The sequence below is a fragment of the Bufo bufo genome, chromosome 8 (assembly GCF_905171765.1).
Source record: "Bufo bufo chromosome 8, aBufBuf1.1, whole genome shotgun sequence".
In the NCBI taxonomy this organism is placed as follows: domain Eukaryota; kingdom Metazoa; phylum Chordata; class Amphibia; order Anura; family Bufonidae; genus Bufo; species Bufo bufo.
In genome coordinates, this window is record NC_053396.1 from 5920457 (window position 1) to 5943262 (window position 22806).

A 22806-nucleotide genomic window follows, 5' to 3' on the forward strand; every position below is an offset into this window, starting at 1 on the left:
CTGCGCCCCCTTACCGGCTTCCGTGGAATCCTTGGGGGATTTGCATCCGTTTCAGACGTCCTCTTTCCGACGGACAGATTCATTATTCGTCATTCCATAGGGACAGAGACGAGGGCTGGCTGTCTCCAAAGTTTCCATTTCCTGATGGATTTGTTTGGTCATGGTGGAAGCGTACCGCATCAGTGGCCTTGCCCACCCTGCCGGGTTACTGCTCATTTTGCTCGGGCAATGGTTGGGCAGTACATCATGAGGCTCCGGCCTTTCAGGGCACACTGCACACTTTTCCAGGTTTTACAGAGAGCACACCTTTGCATCTTCTGACACTTCTCTGGGGCGTAAAGTTTTGCAGAGTGGCAGGATGGCTTCTTCGTTTATGACCCACCCGGGGACTGCTCTGGAACGTCGTCCCAAGGTCAAGACTGTGTCCAACGATACGGATGAGAAAACTAGATTTTTGTACTTACCGTAAAATCTGTTTCTCTTCAGTTCATTGGGGGACACAACTCCCACCCTGTATGTACATTACCGGTTCTTCAGGATGACCCATCTCCGGTTTTCTTCCTTTTTATTATTTGCTGGCGGCTTCTCCTGCTCTTGTACAAACTGACGAGCTCAGTGTCTGCAGGACGGATATAGCTGAGACGAGGAGCTAGCACTTTTTTGATAAGTGTCGCCTCCTAGTGGCAATAGCTATACCCAAGGTCAAGACTGTGTCCCCCAATGAACGGAAGAGAAACAGATTTTACGGTAAGTACAAAAATCTAGTTTTTTTCTCTTTTCTTGCTTATCCCCATTTAGTCTGTGTCCGTTATTGACAGCGCCGTCCAGCGCACGTCTTGTCTGATGTCTGCAGTCCTGGAACAGCCGTTTTCATATCTTTGTTCAAAATGTGAGAAAATTGCCCGTTTGGAATCGCACATCGAGTATCTAACCGGATGAGTTTCTACACTGAGAGGCGTTAACAATTTGGAAAAGTTTGCTGCTCACTGCGCAGGCGCTCTATGGGGTAGATGTGGGGGAGGGGGGGTAGCGAGGAGGCTGAGGAAAGTGAGGGAGCTAGCTGGGTAACAGAAAGCGGGGGAGAGGGAGGAGTGCAGGGAGGCTAGCCCTGATCTGGTTGTCAGATGAGGGGGGTGTCAGTCCAGGGACGGCACTGCTGCAGCAGGACCCTTCCTCTGCCAGTCTGGGGAATGTCGGCTCGAGTAAGCAGGGGCCCAGGAGAGCAGGGCAGGCGGGTGCTGGTAGTGGGGGACTCCATTATTAGGGGGACAGATAGGGCGATCTGTCACAAAGACCGGGATCGTCCAACGCCGTGTTGTCTTCCTGGCGCTCGACATCGTGGATCGGGTGACAGATTACTGGGAGGGGCTGGAGAAGACCCAGTGGTCATGGTCCATATCGGAACCAATGACAAAGTTAGAGGAAGGTGGAGCGTCCTTAAAAAAGATTTTTAGGGATTTAGGTCACAAGCTCAGGGCAAGGACCTCAGAGGTAGTGTTTTCCGAAATACTGCAGGTACCACGGGCCACACAAGAAAGGCAGCGGGAGATTAGGGAGGGGAACACGTGGCTCCAGAACTGGTGTCGGAAGGAGGGGTTTGGGTTCCTGGAGAACTGGGCGACTTCTCTGTACAGGCTCCATCGTAGGGACGGGCTGCACCTCAATGGGGGAGAAGATGGCTAGAAGGTTGGAGGAGGGTTTAAACTAGGGACTGGGGGAAATTACATTATAGGAGAGGAAGATAGAGACCGGGGGCGAGGTAGTGGGACTGGGGGAGGAATGGAAGGAGGGACTAGAACAGCTCAGAAGGAAAAGTGTAGGGTAAAAAATATACATAAACCTCTCAAATGTATGTATACTAATGCCAGAAGCCTGACTAATAAACCGGGGAACTGGAATTAGTGATGTGTGAGGAGGACTATGACATAGTGGGAATAACAGACACGGCTGGATGATAGCTATGACAGTGGGAATAACTGAGACATGGCGGGATGATAGCTATGGCAGTGGGAATAACTGAGACATGGCGGGATGATAGCTATGACCGTGGGAATAACAGACATGGCGGGATGATAGCTATGACCGTGGGAATAACAGACATGGCTGGATGATGGCTATGACAGTGGGAATAACTGAGACACGGCTGGATGATAGCTATGACCGTGGGAATAACTGAGATACGGCTGGATGATAGCTATGACCGTGGGAATAACTGAGACATGGCGGGATGATAGCTATGACTGGGCGGTTAATGTACAAGGTTACAGTCTGTTTAGAATGGATCATCAAATCCGGAGGGGGGGGGGGGGGGGGGCTGCCGAGGAAGCACTGAAAAACTATGGAAAAAAATAGAATATGTAAAAAAAACTAATAAAAGCAGCCAAACTAGAGACTGAGAGATTACAGTAATTGTCAAAGACAGCAAAACTAACCCTAAAATGTTCTTAAATTGTATAAATGGTAAAAAAGTATAAATCTGAAGGTGTCGGCCCTCTACAGAGCGATGAGGGGGGAGTCGCAGAGAGCGACGAGGAGAAAGCAAAGCTGGTAAATATTTTTTTCTCCAATGTATTCACGGAGGAAAATAAACTCAGATGACATGCAGAATGTAAAAGAAAATTCCCCATTAAAAGTGCCCTGTCTGACCCAGGAAGAAGTACAACAGCGTCTTAAAGATTAAAATTGCCAAATCGCCAGGACCAGATGGCATACACCCCCGTATCCTAAGAGAATTAAATAATATCATAGCCAGACCCTTATTTCTGATATTTGCGGACTCTATACTGACAGGGAATGTCCCACAGGATTGGCGCATGGTAAATGTGGTGCCAATATTCAAAAAGGGTCCAAAAGCAGACCCCAGAAACTATAGGCCGGTAAGTGTAACATCTGTTGTGGGTAAACAGTTTGAAGGTTTTCTGAGAGATGCTATGTTAGAGCATCTCAACGGAAATAAGCAAATAACGCCATATCAGCATGGCTTCGTGAGGGATCGGTCATGTCAAACTAATTTAATCAGTTTCTATGAGGAGGTAAGTTCTAGACTTAACAGCGGCGAATCAATGGATGTCGTATATCTGGACTTCTCCAAAGCATCTGACACTGTACCGCATAAAAGGTTAGTGTATAAAATGAGAATGCTCGGACTGGGAGAAAACGTCTGTATGTGGGTAAGTAACTGGCTCAATGATAGAAAACAGAGGGTGGTTATTAACGGTACATACTCAGATTGGGTCACTGTCACTAGTGGGGTACCTCAGGGGTCAGTACTGGAGGGGTCACTGTCACTAGTGGAGTACCTCAGGGGTCAGTACTGGAGGGGTCACTGTCACTAGTGGGGTACCTCAGGGGTCAGTACTAGAGGGGTCACTGTCACTAGTGGGGTACCTCAGGGGTCAGTACTGGAGGGGTCACTGTCACTAGTGGAGTACCTCAGGGGTCAGTATTGGGCCCTATTCTCTTCAATATATTTATTAATGATCTTGTAGAAGGCTTGCACAGTAAACTGTAAGGTAATTAAAACAGAAGAGGACAGATTATATATATATATATATATATATATATATATATATATATATATATATATATATATATATACACACACACACACACACACACACACATACATACACACAGCTCAAAAAAATAAAGGGAACACAAAAATAACACATCCTAGATCTGAATTAATTCAATATTCTTCTGAAATACTTTGTTCTTTACATAGATGAATGTGCTGACAACAAAATCACACAAAAATAAAAAAATGGAAATCAAATTTTTTAACCCATGGAGGTCTGGATTTGGAGTCACACTCAAAATTAAAGTGGAAAAACACACTACAGGCTGATCCAACTTTGATGTAATGTCCTTAAAACAAGTCAAAATGAGGCTCAGTAGTGTGTGTGGCCTCCACGTGCCTGTATGACCTCCCTACAACGCCTGTGCATGCTCCCAGGGCCGGTACAAGGCAGGGGCCGAAGGAGCGGGTGCCCTGGGCGCTACCATTTGCGGACAGGAGGGGGGCGCAGGTGAAGTGCCAGCAGCAGTGGCGTCGCCAGGGGGGGGCCAGAGGGGGCCACGGCCCCCCCTACATCATGCTGTGCCCCCCCAACTAAAATGACCCCCCCCCCCCCCCAAGTGAGCAGCCGCCGCCGGGCACAGGGAGATGAGCGCTTCCATTGCGCTCATCTCCATTGTAAACTGTCTGTGCCAGCGGAGGTGCAGGGGAGGCGTGTCCCTTCCCTTTCCTCTGATAGGCTGCAGGCAGGCACCGAAGTGGAGGAGAGGCCCCGCCCCCTAATTACTCCTGTTTACCTTTCTAAAGCTAAAGGACCTTTGATGATGTCATCACAGGTCCTGTAAGGGAACTGCACAGTGTAAAGTGTAGTTCCCAGGTTAGAACAGTGCATCTGCCAGGACCTGTGATGACATCATCTTCAACATCACAGGTCCTGCAGAATCTAGCAAAGGAACTGCACCAAAAATGGTGTAGTTCCTAGGTTTCAAAGGTACATCTGCCAGGACCTGTGATGACATCATCACAGGTCCTTCAACCCCTAACAGCAAGTATTAAAAGTTCACAAGCAGCTCTGTATTGATCCATACAGACTGGAATGGAGAGGTAAGAGGAGGTCCTCCACTTTTCATTATTTACCCCCCCCCCCCTCCATGCCCTGTTTTTACTCATTGCTCACTCATGTATACTACTTCAGACAGTTACCACTACCTCATGTACCTCACAGTGACTATAATGCATAACTGACCACATATTTCTATAAACACTGCATCTACAGTATTATACCTTCTATGTGTCACATCAATACACTGCTCTGTATATATATATATATATATATATATATATATATATATATACATACACACACACACACATACATGCACACACACTGCATATATTACACAGTATTATACATGCAATATGTACAGATATATAGTATATACCGCAGTGCACTGATATGTGAGGTATGAGGTATAATAGATGCAGTGTGTACAGATATATAGTATATACAGCAGTGTACTGATATGTGAGGTACGAGGTGTCAATACACTGCTGTATTTACTATATACCTGTACACACTGCATCTATTATACCTCGTACCTCACATATTACACTACTGTATATACTGTATACACTGCATATATTATACCCCGTACCTCACATATCAGTACACTGCTGTATATACTATATACCTGTACACACTGCATCTATTATACCCTGTACCTCACATATCAGAACACTAGGGAATATACTATATACCTGTACACACTGCATCTATTATATCGCGTACCTCACATAACTGTACACTGCTGTATATAATATACATCTGCATCTATTATACCTCTTTTGTGTGCCAGGGCTGTTTTGTAATCCCATTCCGGCCCTGATGGCATAAATTATAAAACGCAGCAGCAAGAATAGTTCATGGAACAAAGGGAGGGGCTATAAAAGGGGAATGGGGGCCCAATTTAGATTCCTGCTATGGGGCCCAGTGATTTTTATGTACGCCCCTGGCTGCAGGCACTAGGCCGGCAGCCTATCAGAGGCCGGCGCAATGACGTCATCGTGCCGCCTGAGCCTTACATTACAGCGTGGGACACAGGAAGAGGCTGCATCGCATCGCTGACACTTATACTTACCTAAGTGTTTTTTTTTTGTTTTTTTTTACAATAGTGTTACTGGCACATTGGGGGGGCTTATTACAAAACTGGCACATGATGATGGGGGGGACTTTATACTGGCACATGATGATAGGGGGGAACTTTATAGTGTCTGTGACTTTCAAAGTCCCACAGTCCTTTGTTCTATTGCTTTAAGTATATTCTTGTTTTGAAACAACATTGATTCTTTCTTAAAAACGGGGGGGGGCGCAGTTTGCCATCTTCGCTCTGGGCACCAAATGGCCTTGTCCCAGCCCTGCATGCTCCTGATGAGGTGGCGGACGGTCTCCTGAGGGATCTCCTCCCAGACCTGGACTAAAGCATCTGCCAACTCCTGGACAGTCTGTGGTGCAACGTGACTTTGGTGGATAGAGCGAGACATGATGTCCCAGATGTGCTCAATTGGATTCAGGTCTGGGGAACGGGCGGGCCAGTCCATAGCATCAATGCCTTCGTCTTGCAGGAACTGCTGACACACTCCAGCCACATGAGGTCTAGCATTGTCTTGCATTAGGAGGAACCCAGGGCCAACCGCACCAGCATATGGTCTCACAAGGGGTCTGAGGATCTCATCTCGGTACCTAATGGCAGTCAGGCTACCTCTGGCGAGCACATAGAGGGCTGTGCGGCCCTCCAAAGAAATGCCACCCCACACCATTACTGACCCAATGCCAAACCGGTCATGCTGGAGGATGTTGCAGGCAGCAGAACGTTCTCCACGGCGTCTCCAGACTCTGTCACGTCTGTCACATGTGCTCAGTGTGAACCTGCTTTCATCTGTGAAGAGCACAGGGCGCAAGTGGCGAATTTGCCAATCTTGGTGTTCTCTGGCAAATGCCAAACGTCCTGCACGGTGTTGGGCTGTAAGCACAAACCCCACCTGTGGACGTCGGGCCCTCATATCACCCTCATGGAGTCTGTTTCTGAGCGTTTGAGCAGACACATGCACATTTGTGGCCTGCTGGAGGTCATTTTGCAGGGCTCTGGCAGTGCTCCTCCTGTTCCTCCTTGCACAAAGGCGGAGGTAGCGGTCCTGCTGCTGGGTTGTTGCCCTCCTACGGCCTCCTCCACGTCTCCTGATGTACTGGCCTGTCTCCTGGTAGCGCCTCCATGCTCTGGACACTACGCTGACAGACACAGCAAACCTTCTTGCCACAGCTCGCATTGATGTGCCATCCTGGATAAGCTGCACTACCTGAGCCACTTGTGTGGGTTGTAGACTCCGTCTCATGCTACCACTAGAGTGAAAGCACCGCCAGCATTCAAAAGTGACCAAAACATCAGCCAGGAAGCATAGGAACTGAGAAGTGGTCTGTGGTCACCACCTGCAGAACCACTCTTTTATTGGGGGTGTCTTGCTAATTGCCTAAAATTTCCACCTGTTGTCTATCCCATTTGCACAACAGCATGTGAGATTGATTGTCACTCAGTGTTGCTTCCTAAGTGGACAGTTTGATGTCACAGAAGTGTGATTGACTTGGAGTTACATTGTGCTGTTTAAGTGTTCCCTTTATTTTTTTGAGCAGTGATAGAGATATATATATATATATATATATATATATATATATATATATACATACACACACACACACATATACACACACACACACACACACACACATACATACTACAGAGGACAGTATACTGTATATACACTACAGAGGGATCTGAATAGATTGGACTCTTGGGCAGATGAGGTTTAACACTGATAAATGTAAGGTTATGCACATGGGAAGGAATAATGTAAGTCACCCGTACATACTAAATGGTAAAACACTGGGTAACACTGACATGGAAAAGGATCTAGGAATTTTAGTGAACAGCAAACTAAGCTGTAGAAACCAGTGTCAGGCAGCTGCTGCCAAGGCCAGTAAGATAATGGGACATAGATGCCGGTGATGAGAACATAGTCCTACCACTTTACACATCACTGGTCAGACCACACATGGAGGACTGTGTACAGTTCTGGGCTCCTGTGAACAAGGCAGACATAGAGCTGGAGAGGGTCCAGAGGAGGGCAACTAAAGTAATAACTGGAATGGGGGGACTACAGTACCCTGAAAGATTATCAACATTAGGGTTATTCACTTTAGAAAAAGACAACTGAGGGGAGATCTAATTACTATGTATAAATATATCAGGGGTCAGTACAAAGATCACTCCCATCATCTATTTATCCCCAGGACTGTGACTGTGACGAGGGGACATCCTCTGAGTCTGGAGGAAAGAAGGTTTGTACACAGACATAGAAGAGGATTCTTTACTGTAAGAGCAGTGATACTATGGACTCTTTACTGTAAGAGCAGTGAGACTATGGACTCTATACGGTAAGAGCAGTGAGACTATGGACTCTATACTGTAAGAGCAGTGAGACTATGGACTCTATACTGTAAGAGCAGTGAGACTATGGACTCTATACTGTAAGAGCAGTGAGACTATGGACTCTTTACTGTAAGAGCAGTGAGACTATGGACGCTCTACTGTAAGAGCAGTGAGACTATGGACTCTACTGTAAGAGCAGTGAGACTATGGACTCTACTGTAAGAGCAGTGAGACTATGGACTCTATACTGTAAGAGCAGTGAGACTATGGACTCTATACTGTAAGAGCAGTGAGACTATGGACCCTATACTGTAAGAGCAGTGAGACTGTGGACTCTTTACTGTAAGAGCAGTGAGACTATGGGCTATTTACTATAAAAGCGGTGAGACTATGGACGCTTTACTGTAAGAGCAGTGAGACTATGGACCCTATACTGTAAGAGCAGTGATACTATGGACTCTTTACTGTAAGAGCAGTGAGACTATGGGCTATTTACTATAAAAGCGGTGAGACTATGGACGCTTTACTGTAAGAGCAGTGAGACTATGGACGCTTTACTGTAAGAGCAGTGATACTATGGACCCTATACTGTAAGAGCAGTGATACTATGGACTCTTTACTGTAAGAGCAGTGAGACTATGGACTCTTTACTGTAAGAGCAGTGAGACTATGGACGCTTTACTGTAAGAGCAGTGATACTATGGACTCTTTACTGTAAGAGCAGTGAGACTATGGACGCTTTACTGTAAGAGCAGTGAGACTATGGACGCTTTACTGTAAGAGCAGTGAGACTATGGACGCTTTACTGTAAGAGCAGTGAGACTATGGACTCTTTACTGTAAGAGCAGTGAGACTATGGACCCTATACTGTAAGAGCAGTGATACTATGGACTCTTTACTGTAAGAGCAGTGAGACTATGGACGCTTTACTGTAAGAGCAGTGAGACTATGGACGCTTTACTGTAAGAGCAGTGAGACTATGGACTCTATACTGTAAGAGCAGTGAGACTATGGACTCTATACTGTAAGAGCAGTGAGACTATGGACTCTATACTGTAAGAGAAGTGAGACTATGGACTCTATACTGTAAGAGCAGTGAGACTATGCACTCTATACTGTAAGAGCAGTGAGACTATGGACTCTACTGTAAGAGCAGTGAGACTATGGACTCTTTACTGTAAGAGCAGTGAGACTATGGACTCTTTACTGTAAGAGCAGTGAGACTATGGACTCTTTACTGTAAGAGCAGTGAGACTATGGACTCTTTACTGTAAGAGCAGTGAGACTATGGACTCTTTACTGTAAGAGCAGTGAGACTATGGACTCTTTACTGTAAGAGCAGTGAGACTATGGACTCTATACTGTAAGAGCAGTGAGACTATGGACCCTATACTGTAAGAGCAGTGAGACTATGGGCTATTTACTATAAAAGCGGTGAGACTATGGACGCTTTACTGTAAGAGCAGTGAGACTATGGACGCTTTACTGTAAGAGCAGTGATACTATGGACCCTATACTGTAAGAGCAGTGAGACTATGGGCTATTTACTATAAAAGCGGTGAGACTATGGACGCTTTACTGTAAGAGCAGTGAGACTATGGACGCTTTACTGTAAGAGCAGTGAGACTATGGACGCTTTACTGTAAGAGCAGTCAGACTATGGACTCTTTACTGTAAGAGCAGTCAGACTATGGACTCTATACTGTAAGAGCAGTGAGACTGTGGACTCTTTACTGTAAGAGCAGTGAGACTATGAACTCTATACTGTAAGAGCAGTGAGACTATGAACTATATACTGTAAGAGCAGTGAGACTATGGACTCTTTACTGTAAGAGCAGTGAGACTATGGACTCTTTACTGTAAGAGCAGTGAGACTATGGACTATATACGGTAAGAGCAGTGAGACTATGGAACTCTCTGCCTGAGGAGGTGGTGAGTACAATAAAGGAGTCCAGGAGGCGCCTGGATGTATTTCTGGAGTGTAAGGCCCCTTGCAGACGAGCGTGTCCGGATGCGTCCCGATGCATTGCGGCAAACCCGCGCGAGTAGGTACACAATTGCAGTCAGTTTTGACTGCGATAGCGTTCCGTTCTTCAGTTTTTATCGCGCAGGTGCAATGCGTTTTGCACGCGCGTGATAAAAAACTGAATGTGGTACCCAGACCCGAACTTCTTCACAGAAGTTCAGGTTTGGGTTCAAGGGTGTGTAGATTGCTATTATTTTCCCTTATAACATGGTTATAAGGGAAAATAATACAATCTGAATACAGAATGCATAGTACAATAGGGCTGGAGGGGTTAATAAATAAATATTTTAACTCACCTTAGTCCAACTTGTTTGCGCAGCCGGCATCTCTTCTCTCGTCTTCTTTTGTGAGGAATAGGACCTTTGATGATGTCACTACGCTCATCACATGATCTTTTACCATGGTGATGGATCATGTGAAGGACCATGTGATGAGCATAGTGACATCAAAGGTTCTATTCCTCACAAAAGAAGACAGAAGAGATGCCGGCTGCGCGAACAAGTGGACTAAGGAGAGTTAAATTTTTTTTATTTTTTTTAACCCCTCCAGCCCTATTGTATTAAGCATTCTGTATTCAGAATGCTATTATTTTCCCTTATAACCATGTTATAAGGGGAAATAATAATGATCGGGTCCCGATCGTCACCTAGCAACCGTGCGTGAAAAATCGCACCGCATCCGCACTTGCTTGCGGATGCCTGCGATTTTCACGCAACCCCATTCATTTCTATGGGGCCTGCGTTACATGAAAAACGCACAAAGAGGAGCATGCTGCGATTTTCACGCAACGCACAAGTGATGCGTGAAAATCACCGCTTGTGTGCACAGCCCCATAGAAATGAATGGGTCCGGATTCAGTGCAGGTGCAATGCGTTCACCTCACACATTGCACCCACGCGTAAATCTCGCCCGTGTGAAAGAGGCCTAATAATATAACAGGCTATAGCTACTAGAGAGGAGTCGTTGATCCAGGGAGTTTTTCTGATTGGAGTCGGGAAGGAATTTTTTCAGCTTAAGTGGGGAAAATTGGCTTCTACCTCAGTTTTTTTTTTTGCCTTCCTCACAAGGAAAACAGGCCGAACTGGATGGACAGAGGGGCTTATTTCGGCCTTATATACTATGTTACATTACAGTGTATGCCACTATGCACAACTGCCCTGCGCGAAGGGGAATTCACAAATTCATCGCACAAGCCACAATCCATCAGATTATGGTCTAGTCTGCTGACGGAAGGTATGGTTTGGGGTCGACGGGTCCACTGGCGGAAAGCATGGTTTGGGGGTCAACGGGTCCAGTCTGCTGATGGAATGTATGGTTTGGGGTCAAAGTTCCACTTAGTTATTTGGAAGAAGCCCCTAGTACATTACAATAAGTCTTTTCAATCCCTATGGCTAAAAGAAAAGTGACTTACCATAGCAGCATTCTGTTCCTCCAGGGCAGTCACTTTGATCACCTTGCGCAGTAGCCGCCTGTTGCGCTGGGCGTGTTGCTGTCTTTTAAATCGCTCGTACAGAAGCTGGTTGTGAAGCAGCACCAACTGGTTCCTTAACGTGAGAATCTCATCGGTTGGGGGTGAACCTGACAAATTAAGAGATTAATTCTATGACAACAGGAATGCAGAACAATGCAAATTATGTGTCGGGAGCTTTGCTGGTCCCTTAATCCCTAATGAATGCAGTAATACATGAACGACGTACCTCCAAAGTGAGTCCAGTCAACCGATTTGCTGGGTAAAGGCAATCTGCAGAACAAATCAAGCATATCATGGGTCAGCTACCATCTGTTCAGACCAGCCCTGGGTAAGAGGAGGTTTGAAGGCCTGGATTTCAGGATCCCAAGTATAGCATTTAATGGCATTATTGCAATCAATTCTAATAGCGTGTGTACGGATATCGGTGATGGCAGACGGTGGGAATGCCAACTAGTTGCAACACTTAAAGGGGTTTTCCTATTAACTTATATCACCTATCCACCATGGGGGGATGGTATGGGATATTACATCAGATCAGTGGAGAGGCCCATCCTCTGGGACCACTTCCACCCAGAAAACGAGGCAGCAGACACCGCTTTTACCCGAACAGTCGTGCTCTTGAACACACGTTGTGCAGGGTGCTGCAACACAGCTCTATTCAAGTGAGCCTGATGAATGGCAGCACCTTCAATATGAGGATCATGGGGGGTTCTGGAAGTTCGATCAGCACCAACAACAAATTAGCGACATGCCATCACTTGTAATAGCGGGGAAATGATTTCTGCTAATGTAGTCTACCAAGGTCAGTACTTACTTGTTCAGCTCTTTGGTGTGCGCATCAGCTCCTAAATGTATGAGCCGGTCAAGCACCTCAGCAGGAGACACCGAAGTGCTGTTTTCTTCACCTTCTTCATTGCTCCCTTTGAATTTCTTGTACACCCCCTCTGTCTTTTTGGAGATGAAAAAGCTTGCAGTTTTAGGCAGAGCCAGCTCAAAAAGGTGCTCGTAGGGGGCAGGATTGAAACAAGATCTGCAACGGGCCTGAGTTTTGCAAGGGCTAGGGGTAAGGAGGTTCCTGGAATCGGGCAACGAGTTAGTAGTCTGTGTCTTCCCTGAGTCGTCATTCTCCTCTCCATTGGGGGGCTCAATGGGGGTGAACGCCTGTTTTGAAGAGTCCTGGGAGCCGTTGCAGCGCAGCTTGTTAGCAGTTGGGTTATCTGGGGGCTGGGCGACATTACAAGAGCTCTTTTTCTGAGAGGTGGGTTGACTGTCCGACTGAGGACAAAATGGTGAATCAAAGCCCCCGCGGCGCACAGCCGGCTCATGGTCGGATGGGTTGATGATCTGAGACAGCTCCTGGGATATAGCAGCTGGTGCATAAAACAATCAACGGTGAGAAAACAGCAATTAGAATAACGGGTAGACATTATTTCCTCCACATCCACACTGCTCCGTTAAAGGGTACTTTCACACTTGCGGCAGAGTGATCCGGCAAGCAGTTCCAGCGCCGGAACAGGCAATCTGCATGCAGACGGACAGAATTTGTAGACTGATCCGGAGAAACTGATATTTTTTTCACATTTTTACGAATCTGGCATTGCGGTATTTTTAATGCCGGATCTGGCACTAATACATTTCAATCTGGCATTCCGGCAACTGATCCGGAATTTTGGCCGGAGATAATAACGCAGCACGTTGCGGTATTTCCTCCATCCAAAACGCCGTTCAGTGACTGAACTGATGACATCCTGAACGGATCGCTCTCCATTCAGAATGCATGTGGATAAAACCAAATCAGTTCTTTTCCAGTATTGAGCCCCGAGGACGGAACCTAGTGCCGGAAAAGAAAAAAACGCTAGTGTGAAGGTACCCTAACTCAAAGCAATCACCACAATAAGTGGCGCACACATTTACTTAAGTGCAATGGTCGGGGATCCAGGTAACTTTTTATTTAAATATGATGTGAAAATCAGTGCGCGTGCCTGAGGTCCTGATATAAGAAGGCTTATTCTCAACCGCCACCACTACAATCACCCAGACATTGTGCTGTCGGCTTTGTAAAGTTACCTGTAAAAACATACAACCTACCGTTCACCTTTAGTCCTAAAAGATGAAACAATACCATCGGATATTGCATAAATGTAGGAGAGACTGGTCTTGAAATCAGCATTGTGTGCAAATACAGAACAGAAATCTGTGCAATTGTAATAGCTTATAAAAATGACAAGACGTAAAAGGATTTATTAATTTTTTTTACAATGGAAATCAATTCGCAACATGTTCCCCTGTATATCTATGAGGTGGCTTCCATCAGGGATATACATTGAGGCATAGGCCTGACGTATACTTCCAAAGGAAGCAAAAAAGAAGTATGAACAGAGCCCAAGGTCTTGTCCACTTCATCATTACCTGGTCCTTCTGTTACAAGCAATATGCTGCAGCGGCTCTCCTTACTAATAGAGAGAGGCGCCAGATGAAAGCACCTCCCTGGAGGGGCTGTCCCAGAATAGAGGTAACCTGTATTAAAGGGGTTGTCCCAGAATGACCACGTCTGATTTTTCTGACCAGTGGATATCCAACTGCTGAGAGCGTCTCCGATCAGGAGGTCTTGCGTTTCCTCTTAGAACTGAGCGGCAGTAGACCAGAGGACAAAAGTACCTCAATTCTTGTGACCAGTATGGCTACGGTTTCAGCAGTCAGATCCCCACCAATCACAAAAAATAAATAAAAAGAAGCCATCATTCTGGGGAAAACCTTCTAATACAGGTTACCTCCAATAAAAATATGGAAGCACAGATCAAGCTTGCTAATTACTACTACTACTACCCAGAGAGGCTCACCTTCCTCAGTGTTATTGTGGTTTACAGATAACCCTTCGATGACCTCAGGAAGTTCACTCAGCGACACCATCTTCACAACTTTGGGAGTTTTATCTGTAAGGAATGAAAATGAATGTACAGCCAACATGGCAGCGTGCGCAGCAGTTCAATTCAGCTCAGCTTGGAAACACACAAAAAGACAAGAGCTCCCCCAAGTGGGCAAACGAGAGGCCGCACCTCACACACTGCCGTCCATTCCAGCCCTTTACCTGAGCCCTTTTCTCCCTTGTGGAGATGTTGCTTGAGTTTCTCCTGACTAGAGACTTCATTCTGTAAGGCGAGAGGGCTGTTAGCAGTGAGGAGGAGGAGGAAGACTGATCTACAAGGTCTCGCTTTTCATAGAACTTGCCTTTCTGGGGGGTGTTAAGGTGGTTGAGACATTTGTGGCAGGCATAGGGTCCTCAGAGCTGAGCATGGGAGGAGGGGAGGTTGCTGGTGTTCCCATGGGGGTTCCTTTGCCACCTACAAAACAACCAAAGCAAAAAAACACATTTAAAAAGTGAATATATACCTTCCAAAAGTTTAATTTTCTATTATGAATTAGTCCAGAAACTCAAGATTTATCACGCACCTCAACACAGAAGTAGAAGTCTGGGAGTTGGGTTCCTTCCTATGCCCCCAAGACCATTTCAGATTTACAGATGTCTCCACCACAAAAAGCCGGACCAACGTTGAACAGTCAGACTACGGCTTTATATTTTAAATGGATTGTTTGACCTCAAAACCACCTTTGGTTATGGCCGCAAGAGTGTAAATGGGGAAGGGGGGGGGCGGGGAGAAACCTGACCGTTCCTTCTGCTTCCAGGCAGATCTGAAGTGCGACATCCCGTCCGTGGTCACAATGCATCACTGCAGCCATGCACTGGCCTCAGCAGAGAGGTGTGACAGCTGAGCCATTATGCTGACATGCCAGCCATAAGTGGCTTTTTTTTTTTTCTTTCATCTTCACACTTTTAGGGCCACAACTAAAATTGGTTTGGGGGCCAGACATCCCCTTTAAGCATCTTCAATTTTTAATCTCAATGCAACTCAGTCTACCACCAATATAGGATGATACAGATATGGTAGACACAGGCATCATCTCGGGAAGCTACAGGAGCCATGGGCACCTGGTGAGCTTCTCCTTGTGAATTAATGAAGTCACTTCTTATGTCTTTACATGTCAGTTCTGAAATTTAGCATAACACCCCACCCCCCCTTTAAATAATGGGTCACTGAATTTATCAGTCCACATACTGGTGGATCCCTGAGCCCGAGGACCCAAGTATAATTGAGGAACATCAATGCTGGTTCTGGATATCTGCCTTCTTAAAAAGCACCCAGGTTCACCACCCACAAGCAATATCCATAACCTACCAGGTGTGCTTAGTACTTTACCAGGAGGACGGGAAGTGAACTGGAAGGTATCTGGCTGCGCGCTAGCTGGAGAGCTGGGGGGTGTAGTCATTCCGCACAAGGTTGTAGGGCTCCATATAGAGTCCTAGTAAACAGAAACACATCATATACATGAAACTCTTATTGACTGCATATTAAGTACAACAGCTGAACAGAGCATTTAAATCCATCAGTCAGAAAAATGATCCCCAACTGCCCACCTGTGCAGTTTCGGCCTGGTTTCCGATATGGTGCAATATAGGCCCCTGTGTGCAAAGCCTTGGAGTGGAAAAGGGCGTGGTGGAGTTGCTTCCTAAACATGAGGAGAATCAAGAGATACTGGTAACAAGCTGGTGATGCATTCAACCCTCACAAGCCTATAGCACAGGGGTCAGCAACCTCCAGCACTCTAGCTGCTGGAAAACTACAACTCCCAGGATCCTCCATTCATTTCTATGGGAGTTCTTTGAACAGCCAAGCAAGCGTGCATGCTAGGAGTCGTAGTTTCACCACAGCTGGCGTCCCAAAGATTGCTGTCCCTTGCTATAGCCCATACTTGAACATCAGGATACAATGCAACCATGTCACTTTATGTAGAGTGATATATAATCTTAAAGGGGTATTCCAATCTGAGACAATGGGGGCATTTCGCTAGGATATGCCCCCATTGTCTGACTGGGGGCATATCCTGGCGATATACATCCAGTCCGAGATGGGAAAACCCCCTTTAAAAAGGCATGTACAACATGGTTTATAACTTCATTGGGCAGACCACAGTAAAAAAAAAAAAAAAAAAAAGCAGAGCCATGTCGGTTACACACCATAGTTGCTGTAGATCTCAGGATAGGGGCTCAAAGCTGCATCCTGCTGCCTTTGTCGAATCCGGGAGGAAAGGGGAGAGTATCCTTCTTCATAAGATGCTTCATTGGGGTCCAGAGAGATTTTGGCACATTCAACAACTATGTCATGGGTTTCCAACCTTTTCCACCTGCAACAAGTAAGCCAGTTAAGTGACCTGGATACTGCATGCATTTGATGCGGTAGGATTCATTATAACATAATTACATCTTGAATATACCTAGGGTGCAATACTTGGTATGAAAGCTAGATGGCAATAGAGGGGACCTTATGTATCTGGACAAGGAATTATCTGGGTGAGATGACATCACCTATAAAAATGCTGATTTACTGTGATGCCCATGTTCTATGGCAGAAAGAAGTTGCATTGCAAAAATAAATTACAACCCACAGTATATTTTTCGGATGAGGGGTTGAATTTGTTGCTGCAGACATATCACCGTGGAGCTTAAAGGGGTTGTCCAGGATTGATACTGATGACATAATGTCAGGATGGATCATCAATATCATATCGGCAGAGGTCCATAAATCCTGCGGATCAGCAATTACCTTGTAGCTAGAGCACCGGAGCTACACAGCTCTGCACTGTGCAGTAGCGAGGGCTGGTAACCTACACTTCAATGGGAGCAGCGCTGCAGTAACTAGCTGCGTCCACTACACAATAGGATGGCGCTGTTTTCCATATTACTTTAAAGGGGTTATTTAATTTCTGAAACAGCCCCCCCATGTGCTAGGCCCCTCAGAGGTAATATACTTGCGCCTCTTCTGCTGCCCGCACCGCCGCTGCTGCTTCTTCCTGTACACTGATGAAAACATCCGGTGTCGGGAAGGGGGGCAGCCAATGGCAGGCGGGGACGAGTCTCCCCCCGCCACCAGATGTTTTCATCCTTGTACAGGAAAAAGCAGCGGCGGTGTGGGGACTGTGACAAGTATATTAACTGTGAGGGGGGGGGTTGTTTAAGAAATTGGATAACCCCTTTAACCGACAAGGGTACAGCCCATATGAATGGTGCAGGCAGACAGCTGCTGACGACACAGCGGCCGCTATTCTGCTCCACTCTGAAGCCTCAGGGGAACAGAGGCGAGATGTCAGGTGAAGACACGAGTGCTAACCCATGGAGAGGGAGTGTAACTAACAAAATTTTGTGAAAATACGGTACCTGCTTGGGTCCAATTCATGGTCTTTGGAACCAGTGACCAGCTCTGGGTGAATTCGAACATGTTCCATCATTGGCTAGTGAGAAAAATAAAATTACTGGTTAATAAAGCAAAAATAAATAAATAAATATTGAAAGTGAAGAGTCCCCTCTGCAGGGACCAGACCGCTTTGTGAATTTATTCTTAACCCACATAGCGGATAATTTTCTCTTTATTTTGGGATTCAATGATAAAGCATTAGGGAGCTGTTATTTAAAGTGGTTATGCTGGAAAAGATAAGGGTGACATCCTCAGGATAGGTCATCATTATCACATCAGTGGGGGTTCAAGTCCCGACACCCCTGCCGATAGCGGTTTCAGGGAGCCACTACGCTCACTGAAGCTCTGGCGAGCAATGCAGGCTCCCGGCAGCTTTACAAGGACGTACATCACATAGTGGCGGTGCTTGGTATTGCAGCTCAGCCCCATTGACTTGAATGGGGCAGAGCTGTGAATAGACCATGTGAGCGATGTACCGTTATGTCACTGGCCTAAGAGGCCTCTTCTAACAACTGATCAGTGGGGGTCCGGGTGTTACACCACAGCAGATCTGATACTGATGACCTATCCTGAGGATAAGTCATAAATATCTTTCCTGGATAGCTCCTTTAAGCAGTTCCTTAACATGTTTTGAAAAGATGTTCCGACTTCACCTACAAAACAGGAGCGTAATTTTTACCTTTACAATCTCTTCAAACGTCTCAAGGTTTTCCTTCATACTGTAATGGGAGCGGAGGAAAGACACAAAGTTGCAGGGATACATTCCGTAGAGGCGGTGGAAGAGGGCATACACGCTGGCATGTAGATGGACAAGGCAGGTCTCCGGTACATGACCTGGCAGGGGCAGAAACAGCAGACGTGTTATTAATCTACATGCATGTTCCACGAAACCCAAGCTGGAGGCTCGGCTATAGTGGAAGCATGGCACGCATTAATAAATAGAACACTGCGTCCAGTATCAATGGCTCCAACATAAAAATAGCATTAACTGCTTCAGGGCAGGACTCCGCCAAAGGGGCCACTTCATGCCAGAAATTAGTGACTGTAGTAACTGTGTATGCACCAGGCAAATGGGAAGGATTATATACAAAAAACACGGAGGAATCAATATAGAATTGGTACAGGACCTTCTTTGCTGTTATATTGACTTAAACATGAAGCTTATTGGTCCGTATCAGTTACATTACAGATGTAAAAATAATAAGAAAAAAAAATAATACATCATTACATTAGCACATGCACAGGCTTAGTTTCTCCGTGCCAATGGAAAGATTAAGTCACGTGTCGACATGCATTGTTTTGCACAGTAGTATGACACCAGTTTGCTTATTTAAAAAGGTACGTGCCCTTTGGCAGACCTACGTGCAGTCACACTCGCTTCCATCTATCGCCTACATCTGGCTAGTTTTCAAATGGTAGGTTACCAAGAAGTGAGCGATAGAAGGGAGTGTGCCTGCAGATGAGCTGAACGCCCCGAACAGGATATCAAGACTATTTGCAAAGTTGATTTTTATTTTTGCAGTCCAGATGCATTAGAGTGCTTGCAAAACTACACATACCCTTCAGCATACAATGAGTGTTTGGTCTCACTGTCCTAAACATATACACTCCCGGAAATCGTAACTCGCAGATGAGACTAAACTGCACGGAAAATTTCAGACTGCAAAGGACCGTATCTTGTAAGAAAGCGCATCCACTCAGCTCCCATCGTCATGTCAGGTGGTAATCTGTAATTCTGCACCTCTATGGCTTGTCACTTTGTGCTGCTATCAGACCCAGAGAGAAGAGCATGCACACAGCAAGAAGAGCCTGCCAACAGCCACATGGTTGGCGATACCAGGGACATAGCCTCCCTCCATTAAATATGTATGGAAGATCCAGTGGATAGGCTATCAACATCTAAGGGCACTTTCGCATGAGTGTTCATTTCTTCTATTCTTCTGCTCCATTAGAGGGGCAGAAGAATGAGAATAACACAAGTGCGGGATTCAGCACATAACTGACAGGTATAATGGGATCTGTTTGGGAGAACACTTGCAGGATTTTCCTCTGCGTTATTTTTGACAAACTCTGTGATGGAGGCCCCAAACTGAGCCTCCAGTGCAGATGTGAACATGCCCCAAGATGGTACAACCCATAAGAAAACTGCAGCCGTCAATCCTAAAGGAGCCAAAAGTTATGGCTGCACGTGCAATACACAAGCGTAAACTTCGTGGCACAGCGCCAGGGCACGTGACAGTAAAACAAGCTCTCTGCAAAACCTGGAGGACAAAGACGCATTGTCCTGCAAGCGACAGCGAGCGGCTACGTTAGTTCCAGAATGATCACCATGCTCAAGTAATAAACTTCCCCGCTGTCACTGGAAGCAAAGCTTCAACATTTATAAACCTGCAGAGAGAGAGAGGGAAAAGTCTTCACTCCTCACCTGGGTTCTTCAAGCACCAGGCTGACAGGCGGCCAAAAATGTCAAAGAACTCGTGCAGATACTGTTTCCCGGACTGCGGAATCATTGGCAGCACCGTGATTAACACCAGGACCGCGGTGGTGAGAATAACGACATCTGTGTCTGTCTGTAAAACACAACGAGTGGGGTGAACAGGGCTCATAGCAAACTGCGACCGGCATTCTTATCTCAACCGACTTCTGCAATGTAAGATGTATCTCCATAAACCACATCTAAGGGTACACTCCGACGGCCTTTTTCAGAACCATTGCAGTCTACGGTTCTATTAACACAGCTGTGTTTTTTTTTTTTTTCTTTCAACAGGCCTTGGATACTAGCTGTCAAAATATAGGACGTCCCATTTTGTCAATTTTCACGGCCCGGCAGCCCACATACATTTGAAAGGGACCATTCTTAAATGTGCTCTCCAAAACCAATACAGACCTTCCAGAGTGGTCGATCTGTAGTGGTGATCACTCTTACCTGGTCCCCGCCGCCGGGTTTACTCTTTGCTACTCCCAGGCCCTGCAGTGCTGAAATCAACAGTTCTTCAGGACGCAAGAGGAGCAGGTCACTGCTGCAGCCAGGGATCGGCTGCAGGGATCAAGTGCCCCGACCTCATTGATGGATGTCGATTTCAGTGCTGCAGGGAGAGAAAGCCGACCCGGGAGAGTCAAAGACTGAACCCAGCAGCAGGGACCAGGACTCTGGGAGGTCTGTGTTAGTCTCTAGTCTCAGATAACCCCTTCAATGGTCATTTTTCAGAAGGGAATCAGTGAAAAAAACGGCCATTAAAAGGTGCACCATTTTGCCATTTTTAACGCCCTTTTTTTTTGTATGAATGACCTCTCTCCTTTGTAGTGGCCTCTGCTGGGGAACCAAGTCCGGACCCCTCATATCTGCTGTGGATTACTTCCTCAGGAAAGTCCACACAGTCTTGCAGATTTGCTTTCCAATGCGGAGAACAGCGCAGCTTTGCAAACGCTATGCGTCAGAACTGACTTGCTGTGGAACGGAAAAAAATTGCACAGAAATTTCTGTGGTTCATCGGTGAATTTCGCTTGCGCCGAACTGTCCTCAAGGGCAGTTTATCCAAGGTGTGCGGAACTTCGCGCTTTCCTGGGCGATAACAGTATATCGCTGAGGGACCGGACCCACAGAGATCAGCTGATCTTCCGGTTTTAAAGCAGGTTACCCCTCGCCTCGTGGGATACTCCCAAGTTTCCACAGGACCGAGATGATGCGGACTTGTTCCGCAGAAGTGGCTCAGATCAAAGCGAGTTACGTACAACTGACCCACGGCTAGTCGCACACCTCCGGCAGGCTTTTCCGGTGCAGAGCAGACAGACAGATTTCTCCGGATCTGGCATGGCTAGGTACAGCCACCTGCCTGTACACAGCAGTTTTTGTCCGGCCGATTAATGGCATTCTCTGCCTGAAAAGCCTGCCGCAGATGTGAAGGTAGCATGCGCTGTTCCTTCCCTGAGGCTGATGCCAGCACAGGGAAGGAACACTATGAGGACACTGCGCATGCACTAGCTCGCAAGATTACGGCGCTCTGGCTGTCTGACGTCAGGGAGCAAGGAGGAGATTCTGAGGATGCGGGGCGGTGCTGCGCTCCTTCACGCTGGACTCATCTCACGTACAGGACACATCTCAGGTAATTTGCATATGGATCAAAACTGTTTTTTTCCCACAATAAAAGCACACAGAGCTATGGGGACTGGGTATTGTGGATGTGCTAGCGGCCATCTAGCAACCCATGTCCTCAGCTCTATACATCAAATCCCGGTGACAGGTTCCCTTTAATCGAACCCTAAATCGTACCTAAAATAACTGCGCACCTTTTCAAAAGCAGACAGTTGCAAGCAATTTTGGCCATGTGTGTAGCCCTACCCCGAGTCCTCCAAGCACTGAATATCCAAATACCTTAAGACACTTCAACAAGGACTGCAGGACAGGTGCTTGCGACAACTTGTGCTTCCAAGATGGCTGGCGCCGGATCACGTGGCCCAGTAGTGTCAGGGTTGGTAAACGGGTAGCTACTTTACCTAAATATTCATTTATCTTATCCAATAAGTGCTGTGAAAGAGAAAGGAGGAGACGCAGAATTAGCTGCACACATCTTACAAGTTCATGAGTAAATCAGATTCTTAAGGCTACTTTCACCCTCGCGTTTTGTGCGGATCTGCACAGACGGATCCGTTCAGATAATACAAACGTCTGCATCCGTTCAGAATGGATCCGTTTGTATTATCTGTAACATAGCCAAAACGGATCCGTCTTGAACACCATTGAAAGTCAATGGAGGACGGATCCGTTTTCTATTGTGCCAGATTGTGTCCTAGAAAACCTGTCCCCATTGAATTACATTGTGTGTCAGGACGGATCCGTTTGGCTCAGTTCCGTCAGACGGACACCAAAACGCAGGAGGCGGCCTCCAGAGCGGAATGGAAACGGATCGGAGGCAGACTGATGCATTCTCAGCGGATCCTTTTCCATTCAGAATGCAGTAGGGCAAAACTGATCTATTTTGGACCGCTGATCCCTGAACGGATCT

The 22806-nt window shown here is 46.4% G+C and overlaps 1 protein-coding gene across 2 annotated transcripts in view; it reads right to left on the reverse strand.

Moving 5' to 3' along the window:
• The window catches only part of TSC1 (TSC complex subunit 1), a 36008-nt gene that overhangs the window by 8161 nt on the left and 5041 nt on the right, over positions 1-22806 (reverse strand). For both annotated transcript variants that reach the window (XM_040442096.1, XM_040442097.1), the window contains exons 4-16: positions 22176-22328; positions 20229-20373; positions 18483-18637; positions 17767-17840; positions 16570-16736; positions 15970-16061; positions 15731-15854; positions 14724-14836; positions 14584-14644; positions 14336-14428; positions 12310-12865; positions 11722-11765; positions 11436-11602 (exon numbers count right to left, since the gene is read on the reverse strand). In XM_040442096.1, coding sequence (XP_040298030.1) covers positions 11436-11602; positions 11722-11765; positions 12310-12865; positions 14336-14428; positions 14584-14644; positions 14724-14836; positions 15731-15854; positions 15970-16061; positions 16570-16736; positions 17767-17840; positions 18483-18637; positions 20229-20373; positions 22176-22328 — 1944 coding nt within the window. The remainder of the gene's footprint in view (positions 1-11435; positions 11603-11721; positions 11766-12309; positions 12866-14335; positions 14429-14583; positions 14645-14723; positions 14837-15730; positions 15855-15969; positions 16062-16569; positions 16737-17766; positions 17841-18482; positions 18638-20228; positions 20374-22175; positions 22329-22806) is intronic.